Source organism: Notechis scutatus, unplaced genomic scaffold (genome assembly GCF_049901735.1).
Source record: "Notechis scutatus isolate UNSWTSFEM ecotype Mainland unplaced genomic scaffold, rNotScu1.2 NSCUSCF19, whole genome shotgun sequence".
In the NCBI taxonomy this organism is placed as follows: Eukaryota; Metazoa; Chordata; class Lepidosauria; order Squamata; family Elapidae; genus Notechis; species Notechis scutatus.
In genome coordinates, this window is record NW_028263146.1 from 722,820 (window position 1) to 734,821 (window position 12,002).

The following is a 12,002-nucleotide window of genomic DNA, read 5'->3' on the forward strand; positions in this document are numbered from 1 at the left end:
CCTGGGTGCAGCTGACACTAAAATACATTCATTCATCACCCTGGTCTTCCTCCCACCCCCTGGGTGTATATTCTCCAATGGGACACATCCATAGCCAAGAGTCATCAATCATGCTCTCCAATAATAATCTTGCACGCAGACAGCTTTGGACTGCCTAGCAATTATCTGAAGCATTTAAGGAATGCGCTGCTTTCCCTCACTTCCTTTCTGCTGGCAACTAAAAAGATCAAAGGAGTATTTTTTTAGTTGACAAACAGCTGTTTTAGGAACTAAAATCAATGCTCCTCCTGTACCTACACTAAACAGGGCAACCCACTTGTATCTAAACAGCACTCCCTTCAACTCTGATGATGTCACCTACTTGTGTCACCTATGAGCACCAAGGACCCCACAATCCTCCTCTTTCTCCTCCTCCTCTTCCTCCTCCTCCTCCTCCTCCTCCTCCTCCTCCTCCTCCTCCTCTTCCTCCTCCTCCGCCTTTCCTCTCCCCATTCCACAAACCCCTCTCCATTCTAGCACTGAAGATATTTCCTAAATCAGGGGTGTCATGGTGGCACAATGGTTAGAATGCCGTATTCCGGGCTAACTCTGTCCACAGCCAGCAGTTCGATCCTGACAGACTCAAGGTTGACTCAACCTTCCATCCTTCCTTCTGAGGTCAGTACAAGGAGGACCCAGATTGTTGCGAGCCATAGGATCACCTGAGTGGTGCAAATGGGGTGTGGGGCCTCCTTGGAACTGCTGACCACATCGTCTATCTCTGGTCTAGCATAGAGTCCATTCAGCAGTTCCAAGGTGACCCCAGAGGTCACAGATAAACCACCAAGTGGCCTCAACGACTCTCTAAAAAGGATGCAAACGACCAGCTGTCTGCAAGGAGTATCAATCCTTCCCTTCCCCAACCATCCAGCTAGAGCTGAAGAAGCTTCTTGGAGGAGAAGCGAAACCTCTCCAAAAGAAAAATCAGAAAAGTCCAGTTGCTTTTTTTTGGGAGGGGGGGGGGAAGAAGCACCTTGGGGTCTTCCAGTCAGGGATCGCAGCTGCCCGACTCGGCTGAGGCCGCTCCCTTCTCTTCCCCCGCAGGCACCTTGACCCAAGCCATCCGCAACTTTGCCAAGAGCCTGGAGGGCTGGCTGATGAGTGCCATGAGCGAGTTCCCGCAGCCCGTGGTCCAGAGCAAGGTAAGCCAGCAGCGCTGCGGTCTCCCCCACCCCCCCTGGAACAAAATTCCCACCCAAAATGCCACCCTCGCTACCCTCTTCCTCCTTGAAGGGGGCACCGGGATGCCAGGCCCGGCTCTTGACCTCATCTTGCCAAGGATGCGATGATGCCGTTTGCATCCGTGGTGGGATTCCGTGGAGACCCATGACCGACCTAATCTCATCTCGGGCGCACACACACACACAAAATGTCTTTTAAATATAGAAAGGGAAGGTCAACCCTGAAAGTGAGCCTGGCCATGGCCATCTCGGAGGCTTCGGGGTTGCCACCCAACAGAAAAAGGGGGGGCAAATAGCCAGATGGGGGTTTCGTAGCCGAAACGAGAAAGTTACCTTGTGGGAACCGAGGACCTTCTCACAGGGGGCTGGCCAGAGGAGGAGCCAAGTAACCAAGCAACCGGACAGCATTTGGATTGGACCGTGCGACTGTTTGTTTGGGGAAAAAGAGGGAAACTTTGACTTTTAATCCGGCGAAAGCCGCGGGAACTTTCAGAGTCGGTTTTCACCAGTTTGTGCCCATATGATGTATCCAATCGAATGTTCCTTGGGGAATTTTGTCTGCCTTGGAGGTCTGCTTTCCATGGGTGCATTGCTTGGAACTGGCAGGTGTCACCATAAGTATCTGGGGGGGCTGCTTCCTCCTGGCTTCCTACCTGGGCAGCCTCCTGCTCTCTCTTCCCCCAGGTGAGCGTGGTGAGTGCCTTTGCCCAGACCCTGCGCAGGTACACCTCTCTGAACCACCTGGCCCAGGCCGCCCGGGCCGTCCTCCAGAACACCTCCCAGATCAACCAAATGCTCAGCGATCTCAACCGGGTGGATTTTGCCAACGTGCAGGTCAGTTCAGGACTCGGGGGTCTCCTGGGCGGGGTGGGGGAGGCAGCAGGGAGGGCTGCCTTGCGGCCACAGGCACACTGCCGGATGGGACTCCTAGTCCGGCACTTCTGTAGCAGGACGCGGCCCGAAAACGATACTGTATAATAGAGTTTTTGTTTGCCAGAAATAGTGAGAATTTTGGAATTAGAGTAGGGGGTCGCTTGGGGCTCTCTGAGCTTGGTGGTGTTTCTTGCAGACGTTTCATGACCCAACTAGGGAACTTCATCAGTGATAGAAGGGAGTGGGGTTTGCAGAGAGGAGGTGGAGGAGGAGGAAGAGGAGGAGAATGACTTTGGGTTCCTCAGTGCTCTCTGAGCTTGGTGGTGTTTCTTGTAGACGTTTCATGATCCGACTAGGGAACATCATCGGTGCTAGTGAATCTTTTATTTACTTTTATTTATTTATTTTTATTTGTCAATTGCTTACAAGATAATAGGTATAAGTAAAAACATAGTTATGAATACATGGATACGAACAAGAAAAATAAAAAGAAACAATAGGACAGGGACGGTAGGCACGTTGGTGCGCTTATGCACGCCCCCTACAGAGCTCTTAGGAAAGGGGTGAGGTCAATAGTAGACAGTCTAAGGTTAAAGTTTTTGGGGTTTGGGGAAGAAACCACAGAGTCAGGTAGAGTATTCCAGACATTGACCACTCTGTGGCTGAAGTCATATTTCCTGCAGTCAAGTTTGGTGCGGTTAACCTTAAGTTTGCATCTATTGTTTGCTCTAGTGTTGTTGTGGTTGAAGCTGAAGTATTCATTGACAGGTAGGACATTGCAATGTATGATTTTATATACCATACTTAGATCAGACCGAAGGCAGCGTAATTCTAGGTTTTCTAGGTCTAGAATTTCAAGTCTGGTGGCATAAGGTATTCTGCAATGAGTAGAGGAGTGGAGAACTCTTGTGAAATATTTCTGGACTTTCTCAACTGTGCTAATATCAGATACATAATGTGGGTTCCAGACTGATGAGCTGTATTCGAGTATTGGTCTAGCAAATGTTTTGTATACTCTAGTTAGTAGTGTGATATTACCAAAGTTACGATTAGGTTAACAACTCTTAATGCCTTTTTGGCTATGTAGTTGCAGTGGGCTCTAGCACTTAGATCATTAGAGGTGAGTATTCCAAGGTCCTTGACAGAGTTTGGATCATCAACAAGGTCTTGACTATTCAGCTTGTATTTTATTTTCTGATTTTTTTTGCCAATATGTAAGACAGAGCATTTATTTGTTGAGATTTGAAGTTGCCATTTGTTTGACCATTCTGATACATAGTCGAGGTCTTTTTGAAGGGTAGCAGTATTGTCTGTGGTATTGAACAGCTTTACATCATCAGCGAAAAGAACGCAATTGCTCTTAATATGATCACAGAGGTCATTTATGTAGAGTATGAAGAGAGTTGGTCCTAGAACACTGCCTTGGGGGACACCACTATTGACAGGTACAGAATTTGATAGGACGCTCCCAATTTTGACCATTTGTTGTCTGTTTGCCAGGAATGCTTCTATCCAGTTATTCAGTTGTCCAGAGATACCATAGGATTTTAGTTTTAGGAGTAGTTTGTCGTGTACCACTGAATCAAAGGCTTTACAGAAGTCTATGTAGATTGCGTCTATTGCTTTGCCCTGGTCAAGTTGTGTCGTCCATATGTTTTTGCAGTGTAAGAGTTGCAGATTGCAGGATAGTTTTTTTCTGAAACCAAATTGTTTATTGGAGAGTAGGTTGTTTATCTCTAAGTGGAGGATGATGGATTGGTTAATAATTGATTCCATGACTTTACAGGTGACGCAGCATAAAGAGATTGGTCTGTAATTTTCAACTAGGCTGGGGTCTCCCATTTTGAAGGTGGGGATGACCGTGGCTTGTGACCATAGTTTTGGCAAGGAGCTGGTCCTGAAAGATTTTTCAAAGATTATGCTTAGAGGTTCGGCTACAGCAGTGGATAGCTTTTTTAAGAAGTAGGCACATATTCCGTCCGGTTCAATAGATAGAGATGGTTTTAGATTGCGCAGTGCTTTTTCAACAATGTCTTCTGTAAAATCGAATTGTATTAGATCATTGTAGTTGTCTGTGGTTCAACTAGGAAATACTGGGCATGATCCATTGCTCTTTACAAATACTGAGCCAAAGAATGTGTTAAAGAGGTTGGTTTTAATAGTTTTGTTGTTGCAGTCTTTACCATTAGGTCCTTTCAGGGGTGGGATGGACCTTGAGTCTTTTAGTTTGTTGTTTATAAAACTGTAGAAGGTGTGGGTGGAATTGGTGTGTAGAAGGTTTTCTTCTTGTTTAATGTGATAATTGGTGCATTCAGTTTTTATCTGGTGGCATAAATTTTTGTATTGGCTTTTGAAATTGGCAACGTGACCAGATTTGTTTTTCCGCCAAAGTGTTTCTTTTTGGATTGAAGCTTCCTTATTGTTATGGGTAATTTGTTGTTTTTTCCTGGTTTTGGGAGTTGTTATTGGTACATATAGTTTGATGGCTCTTTTGACTTCAAGTAAAAATATGTTGTAATGGTCTTCTACAGTATTGCATCCAGAGAATAGAAATTGCCAAGAGAGAGATCGTTGTTTATAATATCATAGTTGCCTTTTTTGAAGTTATAATTGGGGATTCTGTCTTTGTGATGATTTTTGTGTGGACGTATGTTGAGACAAAAGTCAATCATGTTATGGTCACTGTTGGAAAAGGGTTCTTTAATTCGTATTCCGTAAATTGAATTCAAACTATTTCAGAAGATGAGATCGAGGCAGTTGTTAAGTCTAGTGTTGTTACTTACTAGTTGTTCTATTCCCAGATTTGTTACTGCATTGTAAAAGGTTGTATGTGTGGGTTCAGTTGTACATTCATTTAGGATCCAGTTAATATGAGGTAGATTGAAGTCACCAAGAAAGATAAACGCGTGTGGGCAGGATGCTTCCCATGTTAGTAGTGTATTTAGCTTGTTTGCATGTTCGATGTCATAATCAGGGGCTCTGTAATATAATAAGAACCGAAATGTGATATTTAAGGACAGTTCACAGATGATGGTCTGAGGAATAGCAAGCTCCTGGGTAACTTGGATGTTTTTTAGATATAGGGACTTTTTATAGAAGATAGCAACACCACCTCCTCTACGGATTTCACGATCTGATTGGTAAACATGATAGTCTCTTACTGAGGTAATGGAAGTCAGGAAGAGATGCGCTGAGCCATGTTTCACAGACAAATATAATGTCGAATTTAGCCATATTTATTAAGAGGAGAAATTACAAGGCTTCTTGCATTGACTAGCTTGCATTTAAGGCCAGTTGTGGTTGGAATAGAGGTAGTTAGGGGCGTGCATGCCTAGTTTTGAGCGATGTTGGATTGGGTGGGGTGGGGTTGGATGCGGAGTTGTGGGTTGTGTGACTTTCTTTTGATTCAGTCAGCTCTATAGTCAATGTACGGGTCCTTTTCTCCATTGTCTAGACGGTTTTTGAGTTCTGCGTGGAGTTCATGGGAGCGGATTCTTTGCAGTATGGATAAGTCTGGTCTCGAGCGAAGTTTTTTGTGGTTGGGATTGGTTTTTGCAATGGCATTTATTGTATGAATGAATATGCGTTTGCTGGACTCATTTTTGCATACAACTCTACAAAATCTTGGGGCCACAGAGCCGTCATTGTATTTGTACCCATGGCCATCTCTGGTTATTTCAATGATATCTTCAGGAGAGATGTTTGTTGTATTAGAGTTGCTTATGATATCACGAACTTTGGTGTCTTCGAGTCCAAATAAGATGGCATTTGGACGTTTCTGTTCACGTTCCATGGTGTCTCTGATGAGTAAGGAGATATTATTTGTGGAATTATTTGAAGGGATAGTAATTGTTTGTGGTTGTGGTTTGGTGGTTATTTTTGGTTGTAGTTGTGATTGTAGTTGAGGTAGTGGTTGTGGTTGTTGTGGGATTTGATTTTGAGCTGATAGGTACTCACTTATCTGTGCTGTATTTTTTTTTTCAAGAGAGATTAGGCTTGCTTGTATAGTTGTTTCAAAATTTGTTGCAAAGCGTTCTTCTATTGAGTGAATGAGTGATTCTATGCTTTCAACTCTGTCAGGTAGGGTACTTTGTTTAGCTTAGGAGAACATGATGGACATAGAAAAAAGAATGTATCTGAATTTTTAACCATATCAGCTAGGTTTTTGTTTGCGTTTAAGTAGGCAGGGTGGGCTAGATTATCGCATAGGTGGCATTTGATGTAAATTTCGCTTTCATTGATGGTTTCAAGACATTTGAAACGTGCAGGAGTCTGGAGGTCATTGGTAAAGATATTTTTCTTTTGTTTTGGTTTGGAGTTTTTCGCTGGCATGGTACAGTAATCAATTACAATAGCTAGTTAATGTGATAGGTAAAGAGTTACTTAATGAATGTTGGTAATTAATAAATGTAATTGATATGTTAGAGAACAAATCAAAACCAATGTTGCTTATATCGATCAATTGGTTATTCAAATCACTCTAATCAAATTTTGCTCGGCAACGAACAGCCTAATTTATTACAGTAATTACTAAACACACTGGTCAATTAAATTCACTAAATCACTGATTTTACTAATCAGATATTCAGTAATTACACTATATGCACTAAGCATTCAATCGTACTAAGCAAAAAACAATAAATCAATTAATCATTTGATGAAAATTGATTATTTTAAAGAAATTGATTTTTTGAGATAATGAAAGTAAGTAGTATGAAGCAGTATTCAGAGTTGGTAAGTAAAGGTTAAAGCTTTGCTTTGTTTTGCTTAGTTGTTGCTTATATCTGAGAATAGGTTTATAACCCTTGATAAACTGGCATGAGGTCTCTTTTCCTGGGCTGTTTAAAAACAATCAATGAACAAGGGTTTACACTCCCTTTCTTGTTTTGTAGATTGAGTTTTTGAGATTGTAAAGATGCAAAGATGTTGACGGGGGGGTCTCTGGCCCCTTCTTCAGCAGAGATAAACAGAACAATTCACTGGGAGGCAAAAGGAAACGTTTTGTTTTGTTTTCCCTTGATGAATGGGATTTCTTGCCCCCTCCTAGTTAATTTAAATATGCTTTCCAAGTTTGTTGCTTTTAAGAGAAAGAGAAAGAAAGATAGTCTTGCACTGGCAATTTGAACAGTTTATATTTTTACTATGTCGACTCCACGATTTGTATTGAGCATTCGCTCCTGGCTTCAATATACTTCTTTGCTTCTATCACAGGAAATAAAATTGCTTCCAATCTTCAGAGGAGTTTGGTTATAACAATACTTCCCTATTTATTGAAAGTCCAAAGTTACTGTCCTTTTAAAGAGAAAGTCCAGATTTGCAATTTGGGGAAGAGGGAAGAGGGAAGGAGGGGCGGCAGCGGGGAAGCCGTCTGTTTCACACCCTGGCTGCAAACACCCAGGCTGAAAACAGGATGGGCTCCCTGTTTAGGTACAGGACCTTACCAAGGAGAAAATCAACACTCCTCATTAATACTGGCAAGTGACGGTGTTATCATGTTGGGTAGTGAAATGTCTGCAAGAAGACCACCACCAAGGGCCCCCACTGAAAGAGAAACCCAGATAAGCAGGGATCAACACCAGACAAATAATCAACGCTGGCAAGCCAAGCTACCATATGTAAACACAGAGCAACTTCCAGAGAGAGAGAGAGAGGGAGGGAGGAGGGAGGGAGGGAGGGAGGGAGGAGGAGGGGGAGAGAGAGAGAGAGAGAGAGAGAGGATAGATAGATAGATAGATGATAGATAGATAGATAGATGATAGATAGATAGATAGATAAGTAGGTTTGTAGGTAGGCAGGCAGAGACAAAGTAAGTAGGTACTGTAGGTAGGTAGATAAAGATTGATAGACAGACAGATAATGGATAGATGATGGATGGGTGAGTGGGTGGGTGGGTAGATAAGTAGGTAGATAGATAGGCAGGCAGATAATAGGTTGGTTGATAGGTAGGTAGGTAGGTAGGTAGGTAGGTAGGTAGACACACACACACTCAGAGACATGATAGATAGGTAAGTAGGTATGTAGATAGATAGATAGATAGATAGATAGATAGATAGATAGATAGATAGATAGATAGATAGACAGACAGAAGACACACAGAGACAGATAGATGATAGATAGATAGATAGATAGATAGATAGATAGATAGATAGATAGATAGATAGATAGATGATAGATAGAAGATAAGATAGATAGATAGATGATAATAGATAGAAGATAACATAGATAGATAGATAGAAGATAAAATAGATAGATAGATGATAGATAGATAGATAGATAGATAGATAGATAGATAGAAGATAAGATAGATAGATAGATAGATAGATGATAGATAGATAGATAGATAGATAGATAGATAGATAGATAGATAGATAGATGATAAAATAGAATGTGCTCTAGTCGGCATACACTAAAATGAAATTTCGTTGCATTCAGCTACATTCTAACACTGATGATGCTACCTAGTTGGGTCATGAAACATCTGCAAGAAAACCACAAATCTCAGAGACCCCTAAGGACCCCACAATCCTCCTCCTCCTCCTGTTTCTCCTCCTCCTCCACCACCACTCTGCAGTGCAAAACCACTGTCTTCTAGTACTGATGATGCTACCTAGTTGGGCAGTGAAACATCTGCAAGAAAGCCACCAAGCTCATAGACCACCCAGAACCCCTCTGTCGTTGTCCTCCTCCTCCTCCACCCTCCTTCCCTAGCTCTGATGATGTTATTTAACAGGGTCATAAAACGTCTGCAAGAAAGCTCAGAGAGCACACAGGGTCCCCCTGTCCTCCTCCTCTTTCTCCTCCCTGCAAACCTTCTGCAAACCCTCCTCCCTTCTGGCACTGATGAAGTTACCAAGTTGGGTCATGAGACGCCTGCAAGAAAACCCGCCCAGCTCCTCCAACCTCCTCTTCTCTGGGTCTCTCTCCCTCCCCCCTCTCCCTCCCCCGGACAGGAGCAAGCCTCCTGGGTCTGCCAGTGCGAAGAGGGGCTGGTGCAGAAACTGGAGCACGATTTCAAGGTGACGCTGCAGCAGCAGAGCTCCCTGGACCAGTGGGCGAGGTGGCTGGGCCAGGTGGTGTCGCAGGTGCTGAAGCCCCACGAGGGCGCGGCCAGCTTCCCCCGGGCGGCCCGGCAGTTCCTGCTGAAGTGGTCCTTCTACAGGTAAGCCCCCCCCCCGCCTCGCCCCTCCCGGCCCCTCCTCTGGGGCCAGAGCCTGAACCTGAGGCCTCTGTGTGTGTGTGTGTGTGTGTGTGTAGAAACTGACCGGTATTGCGGTCTGCTCTGCTAGCTTTCTCCTTGGGGAGGGTTCTCTTACCTGGAAGAGCATGTTGTTACGCCATCAAGTTGTATCTAAACATGCACACCGACACGATCATGCACTGGAGTTGTAGTGATGATGTTACCCAGCTGGGTAATGAAACGTCTGCAAACAAACAGCCAAGTTCAGAGAGCACCAAGGACCCCACAGTTGTTGTTGTTGTTCTTCTTCTTCTTCTTCTTCTTCTTCCTGCTAGTACTGACAATGTTACCTAGTGGAGTAATAAAACATCTGCAAGAAAACAACCATGATCAGAGACCCCCCAAGGACCCCACAGTCCTCCTCCTTCCCTCTCTCTCCCTCTGTCCTCCTCCTCCTCCTCCTCCCTACAAACTCCATTTCCTTCTAGCACTGATGACATTACCTATCTGGGCCATGAAACGTCTACAAGAAAACAGTCTAGTTCAGAGACACCCCCCAGGACCTCTCAGTTCAACCCTGCAAATACTCCCTTCTATCAGCACACGCACGCACACACAAACACCCAGACACAAGTCGCTTTGCCGAGAGCCCTCCCCACTCCCCGGGCAGGAAAAGCCCCTCCTCTCTTACCAAGGCAGGGAGGGCTCCCCCCCCCCACCCCCACCCCCAGGGTCTCAGGCTGAGCTGCCGGGCATCCCTTCCTTTCTCCCCCAGCTCCATGGTGATCCGCGACCTCACCTTGCGCAGCGCCGCCAGTTTCGGCTCCTTCCACCTGATCCGCCTCCTGTACGACGAGTACATGTTCTACCTGGTGGAGCACCGGGTGGCCGAAGCCACGGGGGAGACGCCCATCGCGGTGATGGGAGAGGTGAGAGCGCCGGGAACGGCTCCCCATCCGCCTTGCATGGAACAAGCCAGGGGTGTAACAGAAGAACCAGAGTTGGGAGGGAACCCTTGGAGGTCTTCTAGTCCAACCCCCTGCTGGAGCAGGAGACCTTGCAGGGCAGGAATCATGGCCGGGGAGGCAGGAGAACATGGGTCCCCTGCTTAGTGGGGGGCGGTCTATGCCACGGGAAAACTCGCTGCAGGACAAGACTTGCACTAATGTCGAGGGAAAGGGAGGGATGCAGTGGTTACAAGGCAGCATTGCAGGCTAATTCTGTTGACTGCCAGCAGTTCGATCCTGACCGGCTCCAGGCTGACCAGCCTTCTGTCCATCGTTCCGAGGTCGGTAAAAGGAGGAGCCAGATTGTTGCGGGGCAATAGGCTGACTCTGTAAACCCCTTAGAGAGGGTTGTAAAAGCCCTCTGAAGCAGTATATAAGTCTAAGTGCTAAGTGGGAAGGAAGGAAGGAAAAGAAAGGGAAGGAAGGGAAGGAAAGAAAGGAAGGAAGGAAGGAAGGAAAAGAAAGAAGAAGGAAGGAAGGAAGGGAAGGAAAAGGGAAGGAAGGAAGGAAGGAAGGAAGGAAGGAAGGAAGGAAGGAAGGAAAAGAAAGAGAAGGAAGGAAGGAAAAGAAAGAGAAGGAAGGAAGGCAAAGAAGGAAGGAAGGAAGGAAGGCAAAGAAAGAGAAGGAAGGAAGGAAGGAAGGAAGGAAGGAAGGAAGGAAGGAAGGAAGGAAGGAAGGAAGGAAGGAAGGAAGGAAGGAAGGAAGGAAGAGCCGTAGTGGCTCAGTGGTCAGGATGCAGTATTGCAGCCTAACTCACTGCTCACTGCCAGCAAGTTCGATCCTAATCGGCTCAAGGTTGACTCAGCCTTCCACCCTTCCAAGGTTGGTCAAACGAGGACTCAGTTTGTTGGGGGGCAAGAGGCTGACTCAGTAAAGCGCTTAGAGAGGCCTGCAAAGCACTGTGAAGCAGCATATAAGTCCAAGTGCTGTTGCTATGGCAATTAAAGAGAACGGATGCAAAAGGAGGCACCATGAAATGTGGATGAACAAAAATTACAATCATCTTTTTCCATTTATTTGAAATAATCCCATTGAATGGTTCAGTCGTCCTGCCCTGAGTTGTCCCATGGAAGGCTGGCCAGCTGGATGATTCTCCCCGTTTAAAAATAACACACACACACACCCCGGGAGGGGCTGGAGACACCTCCTCCCTTTCTGGGAGAGTCCTGCTCAGTTCTGGCAGACCCTCCAGAGACCCCCCCCCTCCCTTTGGCCTCCGGGCTGCTGCACGGGGGCTGTAGACCTGAGCGTTGCTGCCGCCATTGCTGCATGCACCCCTGGGAGAGGGCCCGGGTGGGAGAGCGGCCCCTCCCTGCCTGGTCTCCGGAGCCCCCATTCAAACCCCCGTCGTCTTCTCTCTTCCAGTTCAGCGACCTCGCCTCCCTGTCCCCGGCGGTGCTCGAGAAAGGTAGGGGCCCTCTGGCCTTCCCCCACGAGGAGGGGTCCCCTGGCCACCCTCACCCCAGAGTAAAGCTGGGCCTATCTTCTTTCCCACAGACGCCTTCGGCACCTTGGGACACGAGGCCGGAGCCGGGTGAAGCCCGGGTAAAGCGAGAGCACAGCGACCCCGGACCATCCTTGCAGGAGATCTAACCGACGGGCAAGCCGTGCGCCCGTCCCCTCTATCCCGACTCCACCGAGAGTGCCAAAGCTTTCCGAACGATGCCCTGCGAGGACTCCTGGCCCTCCCGGACGCCGCTGTGCCTCTTCGTCCCTCCTCCTCCT

The 12,002-nt window shown here is 46.3% G+C and overlaps 1 protein-coding gene across 1 annotated transcript in view; it reads left to right on the top strand.

Annotated features, from left to right (window-relative positions):
- RFX2 (regulatory factor X2) overlaps window positions 1-12,002 on the top strand; it is a 61,591-nt gene extending 49,589 nt beyond the window's left edge. The window contains 7 exon segments of the mRNA XM_087948776.1: window positions 1,084-1,181; window positions 1,905-2,054; window positions 9,044-9,252; window positions 10,046-10,199; window positions 11,643-11,685; window positions 11,775-11,808; window positions 11,810-12,002. Of these exon segments, the coding sequence (XP_087804902.1) occupies window positions 1,084-1,181; window positions 1,905-2,054; window positions 9,044-9,252; window positions 10,046-10,199; window positions 11,643-11,685; window positions 11,775-11,808; window positions 11,810-11,870 (749 nt within the window). The 3' untranslated portion in view covers window positions 11,871-12,002.